The sequence below is a fragment of the Athalia rosae genome, chromosome 7 (assembly GCF_917208135.1).
Source record: "Athalia rosae chromosome 7, iyAthRosa1.1, whole genome shotgun sequence".
NCBI classification, from domain to species: Eukaryota; Metazoa; Arthropoda; class Insecta; order Hymenoptera; family Athaliidae; genus Athalia; species Athalia rosae.
Genome location: NC_064032.1, coordinates 4,234,879 through 4,253,625, shown reverse-complemented (window position 1 = coordinate 4,253,625; position 18,747 = coordinate 4,234,879). Strand labels below are relative to the sequence as shown.

At 42.1% G+C, this 18,747-nt stretch overlaps 1 protein-coding gene across 3 annotated transcripts in view; it reads left to right on the top strand.

The window, feature by feature from the left end:
• LOC105693233 (forkhead box protein O) overlaps nt 1–18,747 on the top strand; it is a 97,476-nt gene that overhangs the window by 67,264 nt on the left and 11,465 nt on the right. For all 3 annotated transcript variants that reach the window (XM_048658954.1, XM_048658955.1, XM_048658956.1), the window contains 6 exons: nt 5,584–5,708; nt 5,813–6,007; nt 6,120–6,235; nt 6,378–6,604; nt 6,694–7,020; nt 7,147–7,488. In XM_048658954.1, coding sequence (XP_048514911.1) covers nt 5,584–5,708; nt 5,813–6,007; nt 6,120–6,235; nt 6,378–6,604; nt 6,694–7,020; nt 7,147–7,353 — 1,197 coding nt within the window. In that variant the 3' untranslated portion in view covers nt 7,354–7,488. The remainder of the gene's footprint in view (nt 1–5,583; nt 5,709–5,812; nt 6,008–6,119; nt 6,236–6,377; nt 6,605–6,693; nt 7,021–7,146; nt 7,489–18,747) is intronic.

Sequence of the window (18,747 nt, the reverse complement as noted above, 5' to 3'; positions counted from 1 at the left end):
GTCATTATTGTTATATGTTATTTGTACATATATATTCAAATGTAGTTGTGTTGAACGCGATCGCGTATAGTGTGCTTGCTCTGTAGCGCGAGATGGTGATGCGATGCGATGCGATGATGGTCGAGGTTGGTAAGCGCTACTATATTTATAACGAGATATAGTAATAACTCAGTAGCGATGTGTTACTAAAAATACAAACCACACTTAAAATGGAACAACGACCCGCGATCATCCTAGCGTTAACAATATTATCATCATCGTTATTATCATCATCATCGTCGTCGTCGTCGTCGTCGTCATCGTCGTCGTCATCGTAAACCTCGATTTAATGCCGTTTAAGTCGTCCCAACGCCTCTGCCGATCAAATTCGATAAATTTTTACACGTAATTTTGGATCTCGCAGTAAAAAGTGTTTTTTTTTTTTTCTTCTTTTATTCAAATAAAAAAAAAAAAAAAACGGACCTCTAATTCCGTCGACTTCTGTCAGATGATTTATCGCTTTTGGCACACCGAACGAATTTGAAATAAAGAAAGATAAAAAAAAGGGAGGAGAAAAAATGTTTGGGACACGCCCCTTTTTTTTCTCTGATTTTTGCAACGATCATCGGTGTACGCAGGTACTCGGAAATAATTATATATTTTGTGTAACGATATAGCAACGATAAAATGATCGATGGGAAATTTCGCTTTACTAAGGTGTGCTGATAATAATACGTTCTAAGTGAAACACCCAAATCGTATTACGATATCAATATAATGTCGTCGGTCGATCGGTAAACTCAATCCGACGATAATTTCCATCGAACGCGATGAAATCTTTTTTTTTTTTCGTCTACCGATCTACGCGATTTAATACGTTTGAGTATCAATCGAATTAGGAGACCCCCGGACCTTTGGCGTACAGAAAATACGATCGATCATACACGAATGCAAAACTGTCTACCTCTCCTCGATTTCTTCTTCTAGTTTCTTTTCTTTTCTTTTCTATTTTTTTTTTCTGATACCTACTTAGTTTTTTTTCTTTGGCGCGGAATTCGGTCCCGGAATCCGGTATTATAAATTTATTGCCAGTGTTTCCGGTCACTCAGAAACGGGAAGGGATGAAAAAGATAAGTATGTATCGTTGACTGAGAAGCAGAGGGTTCGCGTCCCTCCAAAAGAAAAAAAAAAGTCAGGATGCTGTCGTATAGGAGAGAGAATATTATGTAAAAAAAAAAAAAAAAAAAAAAAATTTGACGTAGATAAAATCGCAGAAGAAAGATAGAAAAAAGGGATGATTTTAGATTCCGTTTCTCGAGGGTTCGAAAATCATTTAGAGAATCAGTTCTGGGTTGCGGAGGAAAATTGCGAAAAATTAGAGGTGACTTCCATACTGGGCGTGCAGTGAGCAGCAATAAAGATACAGGAAACGAGAACGATAAAAAAAAGAGCTGGGGGGATATAAGGGCTTATGGTCATTTTAATATCAGATCCGTATCTATATACGCGGTCTGGGCGCAGTCAACGCGGATCTCGTTCCTTTTTTTTTTGTCTTCTCTCTTTCTCTCTCTCTCTTTCTTTTTTTCTTTCGTTCAACGCGCGCTCTGTAACGCGAGGTAAGAAGGAGAAGGATTCGGTCGCGCCCCTTATCTTCTACGCGTGTTTGATAGATACCTACCTTCTATCCAATAAATGCGAGTTATGTTCTCTTCTACAGCTTCTCGTTCCCTTTATTTTCTTCGTTTTACTTTATCCCCGCGCAATTCGCTGAAGGTAGTTCTTTCCGATGTTATTATTTTTTTTTTCTTTTTTTCTCTCGTATTTCTCCAGGATCTTTACCAAAAAATGCATTTTTCCACCCCTTCCGTCGCTGAAGCTCTCTCTTCGCAGTTCGAGGATTTTTAATCTACTTCTCGTGTCGTTGATCCTCCGTTTTTTTGATATATTTTTTTTGTTTTTTTTTTTTTCAATAATAACGTCGAGTAGCTTGCGAGGACAGTATAGTATAAGATATCCACACATTGCGCACAACTTTTAACTACGCTTGCAATTCCAATCAGAGTAAAAGTTTGCTTAGGGACGTTCGCGGTCGTCTTGAGAACTGTCGTGTCACGGATACCGCAAACTTTTCTATCTCACTCGGAGTTATTATACCTGATAAAATATACGTCCCACTTTTGTCTCTAGTTATCAAATCTCCTCTTCTTTCATTTTCCTCCTCCTCCTCCTCCTCTCTCTCTTGCGTTCATCGCGCAACTCGAAAAAAGGAATAGAAAATTTTCAGCAGAGGGCGGTTATGGGGGATCGGATAAATATACATGTGTTTGGATTTGAGCTTTATAAAAAGGATGATTATACCGGGAACCATCAACGTTCTCGAACTCTCTATATCCTCTCCTTTTTCTATATTCTTTTGGTTTCTTTTTCTTCTCTTTTTCATTATTTTTTTTTTTTTTTTACTTTCTCACCGATATATCGGCCAACGACTATACGACCTATCGCGTCGAGCTAAGGGAAAAAGTTTGGAAAAAGTCGTATTTATATAAGCGCTTTACTCGCGTCGCCCGACTGTCTCCCAAAAGTAGTATAGCAGAAACTATGGTTCTAAGTCTGAACGACGATATAACTGTTCTCGTAAAGCCCACCCCTTCTACTTTTCATCTTTTTTTTTTTTTTTTTTTTCCATTCATTTCTTTCTTTCTTTCTTTCTCTCCTTTTTTTTTTACCCTCAACTGAATTCTATTGAAGAAAAAATGGCAATAATAATAATAATGATACGATGAAATGAAAATGAAACAAAAAAATATTCGCCCATTCGGTAATGAAAATCATTCAACGAACTCACCCTTTCCCTGTCCATTGATCAATTATTATCTGTAACGTTTGATAAATCACGATTATCGCAGATCGTTTGGAATCGGAATTGTTCCACCAAAACTGAGAGAACGACTAATTATGATAATTTGTCGAATCGCGTATGTTATACGGTATATAGTATACGAAAATCGCTTCGATGCCGAAAGTTTTTTTTTTTCTTTTTGTTTTACCGAATTTTCATTCAATTAGTATATCACGGTAGAATCGGAGAATGGAGGATGCGGTCGGCGAAGGGAGAGTCTGAAAGTTTTGAAATTGAGAATCGTCGAGGTGTTCCCTTCCTCTTTCTACTTTTTTCTTTCTTTTTTCTCTTTTTTCTTTTTTCCTCTTTTTTTTTTCCGAAGCTTTCTACAGATATTTTTTTTTACGATAGTTGTAAAGTGCGTTGGTGCGTACATTACGCAGCAAGTTTCGCGGGTTTTCCTCAAAAACCTATCCCCTTAAAACAGCAGAGGAGACTCACGTAGCTTATATTCCTTTCTTTTTTCTTATTTCTTTCCTTTCTTTTTTTTTTTACTTATTTTGTCGTCGTCGTCTCCGCAAAACCCGCAGCATTCGCCCCCCCCCCCCCCCCCCCACTTTAAATTTTGATAATAAATTAGAAAAATGAAATAAGACGAAATAAAATTATCGAAATGAAAAAAAGTGAGATACGCGACGGTCTTACGTATTCTTTTGACGGATCGATTACAGTGATGTAAAAATGGAATTTAACAATATATATATACATATATATATGTACTCCAATGTCCGTGTCGTCTCCGGTACTTGGATCCGTCCAGACATGTAATATCGCGCAGTTGATAGATAAAAATGAATAAACCCCGGAGTTATGAAAATTCACGTAAATTTCAGAGTGTACAATATAAATAATATATAAAGAGAGAACGGAATATCGGTATACCGTATTACTGTACACACGCGTACAGTACAAACGGTACTTCAACAACTCCTCACGTTGCTTCATCTTTATCGTTCTACTTGTAGATCACGTTATCTGTCTATGTTTTTTTTTTTGTTTCTTCTCATCGATAAACCGAAAATATAACGTACCCTCAACTCGGCTCAAATCTTCCGCCAAATTCCATGCTTTGCGTCGTCCGTACCATTAGTTTCTTTTTTTTTTTTTTTTCTTTTATTTTATTTTACGATAAGAACGACGAATCATCACCAGATGACCGGATGAGTATAATATCTTTGCCGCGGTACCGTCGTCGGTAGCCGAAACGAAAAGTTTCGTACGTATACGTATCACATCCGAAAGTCTATAGTTTTCTCTCTCTTGTAAATCTGTAAAAACGACCTTGTCTCGTTCGTTCCTGCGAGACCGTGTGAGAATTCGAAAGAGAGTCCCGCTATAGCGGTGGCGCCAAAAATGTCTTCATCTGCCCCCGGTGGCAGCGTCGATAAAGGCGGCAGAGGGATGATGGGGCTGTAAACTCGACTATAGTCTGTCTGGTGGTCGCCACCCGCGCCTTCTCCGAGCTCGTCTCTCTCTCTCTCTCCCTCTCTCCCTTCGTCGCTGCCGCTTCGATCACCATTTGGCTCGTAGCTGACGGTGGCGTTGCCCGAAATAGGGATGAGCGCGAAACGGAGGGGTGGGGGGAGGGGGAGGGGTGGGTATGGGCTTTTCTGGGCCACCGTAGTGTACACTCTCCGTCGTAGGGAATAGACGAAAGGAAATGATAGCGCAAGTCGTCCGCGAAGGCGTTCGCTACCGTGTCATTGTGTTGCTTCCGTAAGTCGCGACTTCGAGAGGGGCAGAGGGAGGAGGGGGGGGGGGGAGGAGGAGGGCCCAGCTAGAATTCCTCAGCGAGAACATAAATGTAGATCACGGTCCGGGGACACACTCCAGAAAGAAAGGGTGTTCCGAACGGCGATCGAAAATCTCAGATCTTAATACCGCTACTCTTATATCGTCTCACCCGCCTCTTTTTTTTTTTTTCTTTCTCGTTTCGGAACAAGATTTCGGAAAATTTTTGCGAGGTTTTCGTTGAATTCGGAGTGGCGGACGCCGAGAAGTGGTGCGCGCAACTAGATCGTGTCGAATCAGAGTAAAAAGCTTTCGAATTTACAAATATAAACTTAGCCGCGGGAATAGGATCGGTTTCAATTTACCTAATGAAGAATCGTGGATATGTATATATATATATGTATGTGTGTGTATACGTATACCGGAGCGAGGATATCCTTTTTCGCGTTCTACGACGCGTATCTATACCCCGGCTATCCGCTATTTTTCTATGTAATACCGTGCGGATTGGCGAAAGACTTACCGACCAAACGCTCGTAACTTTGACGTATGTCCAAAGTCACCCTCTACCTTTCCTCTGTACCTAAACCATCCCCCCGCGTTCAACGATTTCACGGGGGGATTTATACGCGGATCTAAAAGTCTCCCGGAATTTTATTATTCGCGGATATATTTGCGCGATACATACCACTACTACTACCACTACTACCAGGGTATATTCGACGGTATAGCCGCGCGCGGAGGAATATCATCGCGAACATTTCGTACAGTCATTGACGCTTTACGAAGCATGTCTCTTCCGTTCCAGCCGTATAGAATCCGAATAGCGCCAAAGGAAAATCCCGAAGGGGTAAAGATCGCGGCTACGGAAATGACGCGAAAACCATGTCAATTTTACACTCTAAGCTTACAGATACGAAAGAATTAGAAAATTCACCGACTCGTCTTCTATTCGTCTGTATTATTTCTTGCAGAATTCCATCAGGCACAATTTGTCGCTGCACAACAGATTCATGCGGGTGCAGAACGAGGGTACGGGAAAAAGTTCCTGGTGGATGATCAATCCGGACGCTAAGCCGGGTAAATCGGCTCGTCGACGGTGAGTTTTGACAAAAACGACAACGACGACGACGTGTCAGCGTAAATAGATCGGCGGGAGTATCGAAACGACGACGTGGATTATTCGTTTTTATTCCCAAACAGCGCGACGTCCATGGAGACCAGCAAGTTCGAGAAACGTAGGGGACGCGTCAAGAAGAAGGTGGAAGCCCTGAGAAACGGCGGTCTTCAGGCGGACGCCACTCCCAGTCCCAGCAGCAGCGTCAGCGAGGGTCTCGATCTCTTTCCGGACAGTCCTCTTCATCCCGCGAGCGGTTTTCAACTGTCGCCCGATTTCCGGTGAGTTCGCGCCCAACCGTTTCCCTCGTTAAGATCCGACCGATCGAAATCGTTCGCAGAGCCGACGCTTGACCGAATCTTTCTTCTGTTTTTTTTCGTCGAACCCTTCAAGACCCCGCGCCTCCAGCAACGCCTCGTCCTGCGGAAGGCTGAGTCCGATACCCGCGGCTTTCGTGGAATCGGAATGGGCGCCAGCCTACGCACCTTCTTACAGTCCCGATCAACTTGGTGAGTTGCTTAGATCGACGTAAAAATCGTTCGGACGAAAAGGGGGCCCGGACGAAACGGGGATAAAATCGCGTCGGGGTCGATGATGTGTTTGTTGAGAAAAAAAACAAAAAAACTAAAAAATATGTCGACGAATTTTCAGCCGGCAGTTTGGCGGAATCGATGAAATTGGAACCGTACCAAATGTACCAGACGTCACCGCCGAATCATCAGCAAACCGGTCCACCGCCTTCCTACTACGAAGCCCAGTACCAGAGGAGCAACCCTTTGCGCACCGGAGCTTCGCCCTACGGTTTACCGCCAACACCTCAGTCCGCCAATCAGCAAAGATGTCCTCACCACCGCCTGCAATCCTGCGCTTGTCAAATGGTGAATTTTCGCTGAACGATATCTCATCGACGTGTGTTTCGTTGATTATTTTCATTTTCATTTTCATTTTCATTTTTTCTTTCGAACAGAACCTGAGTCCCGCTTCCGGCATGTCACCGTCCTACTCGCAGAGCGAACCGAGTCCGTCACCTCTTGGCGGTAGTCAACAACAACAGCAACAGCAACAACAACAACCACCTCAGTACATAATGCAAAGTCAGCAACAACGTCAACAACAACAAGCTCAGAGCGGACCCGCGGGGCCCAGTCCACCGCACACGCCGTCACCTTGCACGCCGACTCCCAGCACTATGATGGGACAACTGATGGGCGCCCTGAATCATGCGACGCTACTCGATGACCTGAACATCAACATAGAGTCGCTCGACGGCGGATTCGACTGCAACGTCGACGAGGTGAGAGGTTTTCCCTTGTTTTATCTCCTCTTGTTTTTTTTCTTTCTTTCTTTCTTTTTACGACCGATCGAGCAGCGATTGAATTTTTTAATTTTCACGCATCGACGTCGTGTGTTCGATTCACAGGTGATAAAGCACGAGCTATCGATGGACGGTACCTTAGACTTCAACTTCCAACAAAGTGTCATGGGGGTGGCCTCGGTTCAGGTGAGCGACGCAGGCGGTGTCGGTCAGAGTGTCGTCTCCCAGAGTAATCAAGTTGGACCGAACAACGCGTCGGTTGTTTACGCGAACGCGGCGACACCGTCGGCACCGCCTTCTTGGGTTCACTAGCAGCGACCGTATACCTCAGCCCTCCTGACACCCACCAGCCCACCGCCTCAATTTTCTTTTACACACCACCGCGGCGATACACCACCATACGTTGTCGGGACGGCTGACGTCGAGATGCAGAGAATCGCTACACCGGTGAGTCGAGTTTTTGTGAGAATTAACGTTTTAGAATTGTTGTTGTTTTGTTGTTTTTTTTTTTGAAAAAACTCATGTCGAAAACTACGTCAAATCGCTGCCGTCTGTCCGGTTTATTTTTAAATTCGACGTACATCGAAGAGTAGAGATCGCCGGTTAACCGATCACAAAAATTCCTCGGGTTCGCATTTGTTTATGTACGCGGATCGCGACGAGGGGGAAATCCGACGTATAGTTTCGCCCGCGAATCTGCGCACATACGACAGTTTTGTTGTGTGTGGTATTATTATTTTTCCCCGTCAAAACATATGAGAGCATCGACTGGTCACTTTACTGTACATGTGTGTATCGCTTGTAAAAACGTGCATACGTTGCATATTTAATTACTCATACCTCGGAGCGATTTTTAAATTCAAACCGAATACGCGTAATTCGCATCTCGCAAACGTGTTCGTCATCGTTATTATCATAGACGAGATCGCTAATGAAACGATTACGGAACCGCGACAGGAGTATAGGTTGCAAACGAGATCGCTCTCTCGTTTCGTATTTTGCTCTTTTTTTTTTCTCCTCCTCCTTCTTCTTCTTCTTCTTCTTACTCTTACTCTATATCTTACCACCTTCGAATATTATCTTTCGACTAGCGTTATATTTTCGTATCGCGAGCTATCGAGTTTAAGATTCCGGAGGATGAAAAAGCAATGTCGCGAGGAATGCTGATCGTAGGTTTATACCGACTCGGACTTCTGTGAGATAGGAAAAAAACTAGAGAGAGAGAGAGAGAGAGAAAAAAAAAGAGAGGGAGAGAGAACGAAGTACCGCGAAGAGGGGAGAAAAATCCATCGTCTAATAATAAATTGACTGAGTGACGAGGGCCGAGCCTCCAACTCCAACCGTCGTCGTCTCACTTGCCGTACGTTTTTCTATAAGGTGAATTACGTAAGTCGTTCGAGTCTTCGTGACGTCATGCGAAATGACTTCTACAACCGGTGCCGGCGATGCGTAGATCGTGCGTCGCGGGTCAAGTCGACGCTCTTCGATGTATGTATAGAATTTACATACCCAATATATACAGAGCGGACAACGTGAAATTGCGCACCCCATTTGCACATGCGCGATCGTCGGCATTTGTTTCGCAGAATGTCCAACAACACTCCGCTTTCAGATTTAGCTGTCAAATACAAGGACCTAACCTGAACTTTTCGATGAGTGTATTTCTGTCGACATTTAATTAATCTCTCATTCAATTGATCAATTTTATTTGATGCTATGCCACCCTACTTATCTGTGTCTGGTTTTGTGTCGCATTATTCACCTGACACAACATACCTCAGTCATATTTAAATACGGCGATCTCAGCTGTATTGGTGATCGACAATTTGACAGCTACAGCTGAAATCTGAGGCTGTTGGTACAACACGCTAGCAGATGATAAATTCGACTGCCGTTTTGATTCACGCTTGCGCACAAAATCTGGGTGCGCAATTTCACGTTGTCCGCTCTGTATGTATATATAAATGTATATATACATCCCCGTCTACTTACATTCATATATGGACGTCTCTTAGCTTTGTCATATGTAACAGGCAACCGAGTACTTTTTATTCAGTCGGAGGAAACGCGGTAGACATTTGTCAGTATCAATTCACTCATCGGAAGAGAGAAGAAGAAGAAGAAAAAAAAAAAACCGATATAATAAAAAAAGAGAAAGAAACCAAAGCGTGAAAAAATCTCGAAGACTCGATCATAATCCGCGCGTATCCTTTGCTTCGCCCGGCGGCGTCGCGTTTTCCGATTTTATCTGATTTACGGACGCGTGAGAATACGTAAAAATGTTGCCATATCAAAAAAAAAAAAGAACAAAAAAAAAAAGGGGAGTGAATTTTATTTTCAGCGAAAAATCTGGATTTTTCAAAGATTGCTCTGTCGCAACGCGCGTGAGAGATAAAAGATTGTTTGAAGTTGGCAGGGCAGGAAGTAGAGGAAAGAATGAAATAAGGAGAGAACGAAAGGAGACGACCTTTATCCCCACCCCCCTTTCGTTCGTTCCAACCCCCTTCTTTCTACATTTCGCGCGCGTCTATCGTTTCGTTTTGTCGACGCGCCGCGACGTTCGTTCGGCCGGCCGGCACCTCTGCGTTTCCCCCCCCTCCTCTACGTTCGCATGACGGTTCTCGCCGAATCTTCTTCCCTTCCTCGGGAACTTTATAATTCTTGCGACGCTTTTCGGGAACGGGGTTGCGCGGACAGGGTGAACCAAGAGGGAAATAGAGGAAAACGCGGGGGGCGACGGAAGGGGCTCGAAAACAGCCTGCGGGGTTGATCCTTGGGGGTGGAATGAGTCGGGGTCCGTTGGCGCCACGAAAACGTCTGCGGAGTAGCTAGCTGACTTTTAGTCACCGTAACTTCTAGCAGTTAAGTAGTGGGAGGTTTCTATATATATATATATATATATACATATCGTTCACGTGAAAACGACGCCGTAGCACCTGTAAACTTTTCAACGCTTTATTTAGGACATCCCCAACGTTTAAAAAGTTTTTCTTTTATTTTTCCTGTTTTTTTTTTTTTTTTTCTTTTGATCGAAACGTAGATGTGGTCTGATAACGACCACCGATATGCCGGATTACTGTATTCCACGGCGTTACAACGCGTCCGTTATCATTACGATGATGATTATTATTAATGTTTAAGAGAAGAAGAAGAAGAAGAAAGAGATAACGACTAATATTATAGACAGGAAGTGTACGGAGGTGTTGGAATCGCTCGGAAACCCAGCCATTGGGTTTGACAAAGATTGACGTAAAAATATGCAGACCTAATTTGCGGGTAAAACTCGTCGTCGGCTTCCTTACGTTGTCGAGGAAATACGGAACGTACCGAGCAAAACTGAGTTAGGGAAACTAATAAGTAATAACCTGGTTAATTTTCTAAGTCCTGACGGGGCCTGGCCTAGGGGACGGAGAAAAGGATCAACGGTGGGTGGCATTCGTTCGCGTCGGAACTTCGATCGGGGCGGTCGGAGGGGATCGCGAAACTCAATTTTAGGTAATATTAAACACGGTGAACTTTGTCGCGGGTTACCGATCTCGTCCGAATCTCGGACGTTCGCTATTCGACGTTTAACGTGCGAAAAAAGGGATGAGATGAAACGAAGAAAAAAATAAAATAAAAAAGGATTGAAAGAAAGTAGTGACAATAATACAAAACGTAATAAATACAGTAGTTGAGTTATAAATCGGATGGGTTCGAGTAAAATCGCCGTACGCGATATTCGCCGTATTTATAACCCCGGGAACGGTGTAGGGGTGGATTTCCTCATTTTTTAATATTTATTATCGTACCGTACACGGCGAAACAATATACGATGACAAATTTTCTCGATATCCGATGCGTAGCGTTGACAAAATTTTTCTCCTTTTTTTTTTTTCTCTTCCAACATCTCCAACCCCTTCTCTCTCATGAACTATGAAACGCGAAGTTATTTTCATTTTTTCAAGGTATCGATACGCGTACTTTCGCTGGTATGAAATTGAAGATTTTTAGCGACCTGCGAATGCCTTGTCGAAAAGCATTTTGCTCTCCCCATTTCCATAGGCCATCAAAAAGGAAAAGTAGGTCGTGTAATTTACGTCCGGCCCCCTCTTGTTTCCCTTACCGCCTCGTTGTCGTCTACGTTTTCATCCCTCTGTTATACCTATGTGTATACGCGTGCGTTACGGAAAGTAGCGGTAGTCAGCTTGTTTCACTCTCGGAATAAAGGAAAGGAAGAAAGCCAAAAAAAAAAGAAAGACCGAAAAAAAGAAAATAGGAAGTTGAAGAAAAGTAAAAGAATTATGCAATCAGTGTTGTCGGGAATCAAATTTGTATAATAATATTACCCTATTTCCACAGACCAAATCAACCGAAGCTGAAAAAAAAAAAGAAAAAAAAAAAAACGAGAAGAGAAAGAGAAATTCTTCATTCGCTTCCCAAATTTATTTGATTCTTTATTTGTATCTCCATCCGCGCGCGCGCGCGTGTGTGTGTTTGAAAAATAAAATTGTAAAATCTGCAGAAAAAGATTGTACGTTAAAAAACGAAAAACGAATTAAAAAAGAGGAAACAAAAAAAAAAGAAAAAAAATTACGAACGTAACATGCCAGGTTTTGCTCTTTGACTTCTGTCAATGAAACTTCCGTTTTTCACGTATTCATTAATTTCTTCTTTTTTTTTTTTCCATTCCTTTATTCTCTGTCAATGTAAATTGCATATCGCGGTGAGATTGTATAAATAACGTTATACGCTCGCGTACAAAGAGGCAAAGGTAACGCGAGTTTTAACCTCTTTTTTTCTTCTTCTTCTTTTTTTTTTTTTTCTCTTTTTCAATCGTTGCAAGTTGATAAAATATTTATCCACGTTATGAGAAGCATTTGAAATTTTATTCATCTTCATTACCACGTATGAAGTACACGTTTCTCGGAGTTTATCAATATTTTTTCTCTCTCTCTTTTTATCCGTCTATCAGAGATGGTTTTTCACGTCGCGTTCCAATGGGTGTGTAAATTATATTCCGAAATTTTTCAACTCCTCGATAAGTTATCACGCGACGATATACCTTACAGTCGAAGTGTGAGAAAAATCAGCAGTTTTAATGAAAAATGCATAATTTTGAAGAGGTGTGAGGTTATTCGCAAACCGATCGTCGGGAATATCAAAGTCCCGCCAAGTTGGGAGAATACCCCCCATAACCTAAGCCGAACCGGAGCAGTCGAATTGTTAAACTCCGAGAGATGATCTTGTTAATTACAGTTTCTTGCGAAATTAACTAAATTGTTGAAGCGTACGCGGGATAGTTGATACGCAGGTATACGTATACAGTGTATACATATACATATTTATATATACACGTGTACTGTGCGAGCGTACGCGATTTTACAGGGTGTATGTAAACAGATATCGTCGTCCTGTAATTCGCCCTTTTCCATTCCCCCTTTTCTCGTCTCGTCAGAATCAGCCCAGACAGGCAAGGATAACGCCGCTACTCTGTACCTCCTCCTCCCGATTTATTCATTTACCGGGCTCTCACGTTTTACCCTATCGTACAGGCAATTTGTAATTTTCCCCCTGAAAATATCCCGTAGGAGTAACACGCCGACAGCTTAGCGCAGTTTGCACACGATCACCGATACGTTCCCGCAACCCTTAATTAATAACCTTTTCTTTTTCTTTTTTATTCATACTTTTCCTTTTTTTTTTTTCTTTTTCTTTCTTTTATATTCCTCCTCCCACTTTTATTTTCTCTTTTTTTTTTTTTTTTCTCTCTCTCTACTCGATTATTCTAATTAAGTGAAGAATTTAGGAAAAATTCTTCGATGCATTAGAGCGAGTTTTTCAATTTACCCTCGCCTTCGATATCCTCTCTAATTTTCTTTTCGTCGATTTCTGCGATTAAAAAGTAAAATAAAAAGGGAGAAAAAAAAAATGATCAGAAGGGTTTGAACGATCTAGAATAAGATCGCGTGACGTTCGTCTCACGACTACGTACGTACGTACGTTGCACGTGACGTACCTATATTTGAAAATAAATAAAAGTACCGATGGGGGTAAAGAAGAAGGAGATGAAGGAGAGGAAGAAAAGAAAAGGATAAAAAAAAAAAAAAGGAAAATAAGCGAAGCGGAAATGAAAGATAGTCACAATCTTTTGAAACTCTTGTAATGGGGGTAAAAGAAGCTGCGGCTCTCCCTCGTGAATCAAAACTGGACGTCATCGTTTCAAAATACTGTTTCCTTAAACTCTGCAGCTGCACGCGCGTGATATAAAATATCTCGTTTGTCCAATTCTTTCGAAACCGAGACGACGTTCCGGTAGAAAAATGAATAAAAATCCAAAATTTAAGAAGAATAATAACAAGATAGTCGCGTTACCCCGTAAAAAATATGGTTACAACTTTTGCAAATTGGTAATTTATTTATCCTTTTCTTTTCAATCGTCTTCTCTTTCTCTGCGTTTCATAATCCACCGAATCACTTGCAGAGGAAGAAATTAAATCGTCGAAAATCTACAAAGAAGCGAAATTATTCGTTTCACAAAAAAACATATAATATACATAAAAATAAATAAATTTAGACGAAACGTCGTTCACGTGTATACACGGTCGTTTAATTACTTCGTTGCACACCACCCTGTACATTATGTACTCGAATTATTTTATTCATTTCATTCGACCTTTCGAAGTTAATACGTACACCCTGCTCCGTGAAAAAAAATTCAAGATTTCGTTCTGCTAGATTAAAAATTAAACGCCAAATACTGTACGTATATTTGTCACAAAAGATTGAGAGGAGGAAAATAGAGGGGGGGGGGGGGGAGGAGGGTCGAAAAGCGACGGAAATTGGGGGATGAAAAAAATTTATTAAAAAACTCGTCTATTGTCGACAAAATAATAAAAAAAAAAAAAAATTATATAAAATAATGATCCTTTTTTGAACGTTATGCGTACAACGAACAGTAAAAAAAAAAATAGAGCGAAATTGAAATTGATATAAAATAAATTGCAGTAATAAAAAGGAAGAAGATTAGAAAGAAAGAAAAAAAAAAAAAAAAAATGGCGATAATGTCAATAAATTGAACATGTGTAACGGTGTTCATGAGAGAGGAGAGGTAAGAAGCGGGCGGGGAAGGTGAAGGATGGGAATAATGTAGGGAAACCTTAGAGCCGTTTTATACACGACCGCAAACTCACTCCGCTCAATCACCGGACTAAACGCGGTGGAGTACCTTATAACGTACGATCGACTCGCGTTGTGCCTACCCCAACTTAGTCGGCTTCTCGAAATTTTTATTTAGTCCTGCCTCCGTCTCGTTTCTTACCCCGTAACCAAGCAACCCGCGCGACTCGCTGGAACAACGAAACGATTTCTTTCTTTTTCTTTTCTTTTTTTCTCTTTTTTCTTTTTTTTCTTTTCGATTGTACAGAAACATATTTCTTTAATCGTTCCACAGCCAGCTCTTGTCGAGCTCTTTGCACGTACGGCACGAGAAATGTTATAAATTTTTTTCTTACTTCTTTCGTACTCTCCTCATTCCTTTATCCCGTGGGAATTGGGAATAATTGAAAACGGAGGAACAGACATACGTGTATATATTCATTTTTTTGTACTCGTGTAAAAACGAAAGAAAGAAAAAAAAAAATTTAGTTCATTCCTCCCCTGAATTTGGGTTGGATGCGAAATTTTACGGAGACGTGGGAGTTTGCTTGTGGATCACGCGGTCCGATCTTCCGACGAAGTTACAGATTGATCGAAGGTGAGGAATTTCGTCACGAAATTCTTTTACTCCTATCTCCGGAATTTCTCCTCGTGCCCAACTTTATAGTTCTGGTAACGTAGCGGATGCCGTCTTTGCTGCAGGTGAAAGCTGAAAAATCAAAGCGTCATTTCAGTGGTCGATACCTCTTTAAGCTACTCAACGAATATGCTAATCTCACTTACCGCGTTACACGCTTGTATCCGGTACGTAGATAAGTTGCACTCCCGGTTTTATATATTCGTTCATTTATTTCTCTAATTATATTGAGGGTCGAATTGGGACTCCGTTTCTTCGGTCCGATTTCCCGCTCGCATCGCTGAGATGTTTTCAAACGAAAAATTCCCACCGAAATACACGAATCTACTATTTTCTAGTCTTAGAAATATATTTTTCACGCCGCAAGTAGTAGTACATTTGCCGTGTGCGGACACGTATTTTCAGTACAGGGCGTTTTAGATTTTCGAGACGGGCGGCCTTCGAAATTCCATTAAAAACTCCGGACACCCAAAGCCCAGGTTCTCGATACAGGCGAAAGCAAAGTAAAGCTTTTTCGCCGTACCGAATCCGTTTCTTACATAAAAACGTCTCGAAATCCCCGCTCATATTTATTCGGCACATTTGTTTTTCCGATGGATTTTTATGTTGCAAAAATCTATTTTGTCTCGCGAAAATCTGCGGAGGAACAAAAAAAGTTTTCAGGTTTCTTTTTTCGGTGAATTTTGAAAAAAAAAAAAAAACAAACACAAAAAAAGTCATTCGGTAATCGAGATGAATTATTTTTTTTTTGCTTTCACGTTTTTACGGCCGCGCCGTTCGTATAGAAAAAGTATTCGCGATACGAACGAAATTCTTCGCGATAAAATTAGACTCGGACTTCCCTCACCGCGTTAGCAAATCTCACTTTTCCTCTTTTAATTTTCTCCCCCTCTTCCTCATTTCTCTCGCACCGGCATGTGGTTCCTATCGACAGATTTATGCCTCGGGTCGGCTAATTTTGTAAGTTGGAAAGAAGAAGAAAAAAAAAAATAAAAAAAAAACGTCAAGAAATTGAAAAAAGGAAAAAGAAAACACGAAGATAAAATGGAAGTCAAAGAGAGGTGAAACCAAAAAAAAGAAAAAAAAACCGGTAAAAGTTTTCTCTCTTTTCTCTCTCTCTCTTAGCGTTTTTTTTTTTTCATTCATTTTCTCTCACCCTCGCGAGGCTCTAGACAATTTAAAAACTGAGGCGTCGCGCGCGTCGAGGCCCCGAGGCGACGAAATTAGGTAGAAAATTATTTAAATTATTCTTTTCCAATGGACGGGTCCTCCCGGTGTGCTACTCGCAGGTTATAGATGAGAGGAAAGAAATCCTCGGAACGGACCGCCGCGCGGAGGGTAAAAAGAAGAGGAAAAATTTTTCCGTGCTAAGGGAGGAGGGGGAGATAAGGGAACGAAGACCACTTAATAAAGAGCCGCTGACAGCGTGACAGTAAAGTAACTTCGTTCACCGGAATTTAAAATTAGATTCATAAAAATTATTCTAATAGATTCTCTCTGGCTGGCAAGTCACTGGATGCCGGGGGGGCGAGGGAGAGGGGAGGGGGGGAAACAAGGGAGGGGGTACGGGGGCAAATGAGGCAAATTCGATTTGACACGCGGCTGTCCCTCTCGGCGTCCTTGCTCTCCTCTCCCTCCTCCCCCCATCTCGGCGCACCTAGGTTTCTTCCATTCTTTTTTTTTTTTTTTCTTTTTTCTTTCTTCTTCTCATTCTTAGGCACCGCGAGAGAAATGATAAGAACTGCGGAAGGGAAAGGATATAGCGAGAAAAGAGACGAAAACCCCGGGCGACAAAGAGGGCTGAAGGGGGGGTGGGGGAGGGGCGAAAAGTTATGCAAATGGACAATAACCGAACGTCAATCAAGAAGAAAGTTAACTCGGCGAGGCAACCCCGACTCATCGATGGCGCGACCCCATCCCCCATCCCCCCCCTACTGCTCGGTATTCGGAATTCGGCCGTGGAATTTTTCTTACTCACCTTTGCGGTTGCGTTTAAATTTTTCATCGCAATCCAGACGTACGCGTACGTCGTACGTAACGCCCGTTTTTGCTTCACGTCTTGCCGCTGGTTTTGTAATAAGAATGAAAAAAAAAAAAAATAACCGAGCTTTCAAATGTAATTTAAACTTGCCACCTCCCCCCCCCCCGACTTTGACGAGTTAAATAAGAGAATATAAGGGACGAGGAGAACTCCGCTTCTTATGTACATGTACATATACCTGAATACGTATATAATGTGTTTTATGTACATATATCCATGTGCGTGTATAGCTGCTTTATTTTATTCCGTACTTCCGGTGTATAACAAGCTGGCTTCATATAATATAAGGGAAACCACCCCGGAAATTCGAAAGTAGGAAGGACAACGGGAAAAACGACGGAAGATCATTTCGTAAAATCGAACCGATCCGCGCCTTTCTTTTCTCTCTCTATATTTTTTTTTTTGTTTCTTGTCCGAAACGTTCTTCAATCTTCGAGATCAATCAATCGAGTTCATCGATTAAAGTTGGCGGTCGCTGATAATGATTGACGATAAATTCGACTGTATCGATCGCGAGTACGGAGCGGGTGTTATCCGTAACGAGTCGCCGCGTTGCGAACGGGGGCGAAAAAGAAGGTAGTGTATAGAAAGAGAGGCAAAGGTGGTTTCCGCACCCCCGAACTCCCCCCCGTCGACGGTACAGCCGAGAGTCGGGCCGCGCGCGGGGCTCGCGAAGGGGCAGGGGGGTGGGTGAGCCAAAAAGCACTTGTTGCTCTCTCCTGGCACAAGCCTCGTAAGTGTTTACAAGCTAAACAACCGACCGCGACACACACGGTAGAGAATTCCATTTACCATCCCTTCCTTCCTTCCTTCCCACTTCCTTTTCTTCCCCCGTTTACACAGTTTCGCGTTATACCGTATAATACACCGCCGAAGTATCGCGTCTCCCTTTATTCTCGCGCTTTTTTTTCCTCCTCGCTCTTTTTATTCTCATCTCGTCTCATCTCATCTCATTTTTTTTTCTTTCTCCTTCCTCTCGTAAAACTGTGCGTACCTTCCGTTTCCTCGTTATCGCCTTAATTATTTCGCCGTTTCGTGGCTCGCGCAATACGATCGATAAAATTAATTCGCGTCACGTGTGGTCGATGAAAAAACCGAATTCTGATCTATCCCGATTTTATTTAGCCTACGACGCTAATGTTTTACCCACTTTGTAGAAAATATTATCCTTACGGATTTGAGCCGTTCGGATTAGCGTGTCCTCAAAATCAACGAAGCAAGATGATACGATAGGAGTGCCTTATCGATCGCGCGTGTTCATTGAACTCGAAACAATTAAGTTCGTGTACGCTCCCCTAAAAGAGACAGACGCGGAGACGGACGTCTGATGACCGCCGAGAGAGCGAGAGGAGAAATGTGTGTTTGTGTGTGTGTTTTATTTATTTATTTATTTATTTATTTTTTTTTTTCTCATTCTACAAGTGTCAGACGGCGATATAGTAAATTTTTAACCACCGTTATCCAGCACGTGGTCGTCTTGCGGTCCACGTATACGATCTGGTTTTGTCGACATTGACATTGCAGGAGTGACTTCCGTAGACGCGCGCGTTCATCTCGCGTTTCCTCTCCGTTCGGTTGGTATTTTTTTTTTTTTTCTTTTATTTTCTTTTTTTCTTTTTTTTTTCATAACCCGTAATTTCGCTCCGGATATACACACGGTGGGAAAACAGCTGACGAAATAATCCTCGAACCCATCGTAGCTCCGATAAACCAGATTTCTTCTCAACGAGGTAAATAACCTTCGTGTTTATTTACTTAGTCGGGTAAAACGAGGCGGACTCCGACCCTCCCCTCCCGTCTCCCTTCCAATCTCATCTCGTTTCGAACCTTTAAAGCTCACCTTCCGATCCGCTTTCCAAATTTCGATCGCGCTATATATACCTAGAGTCTC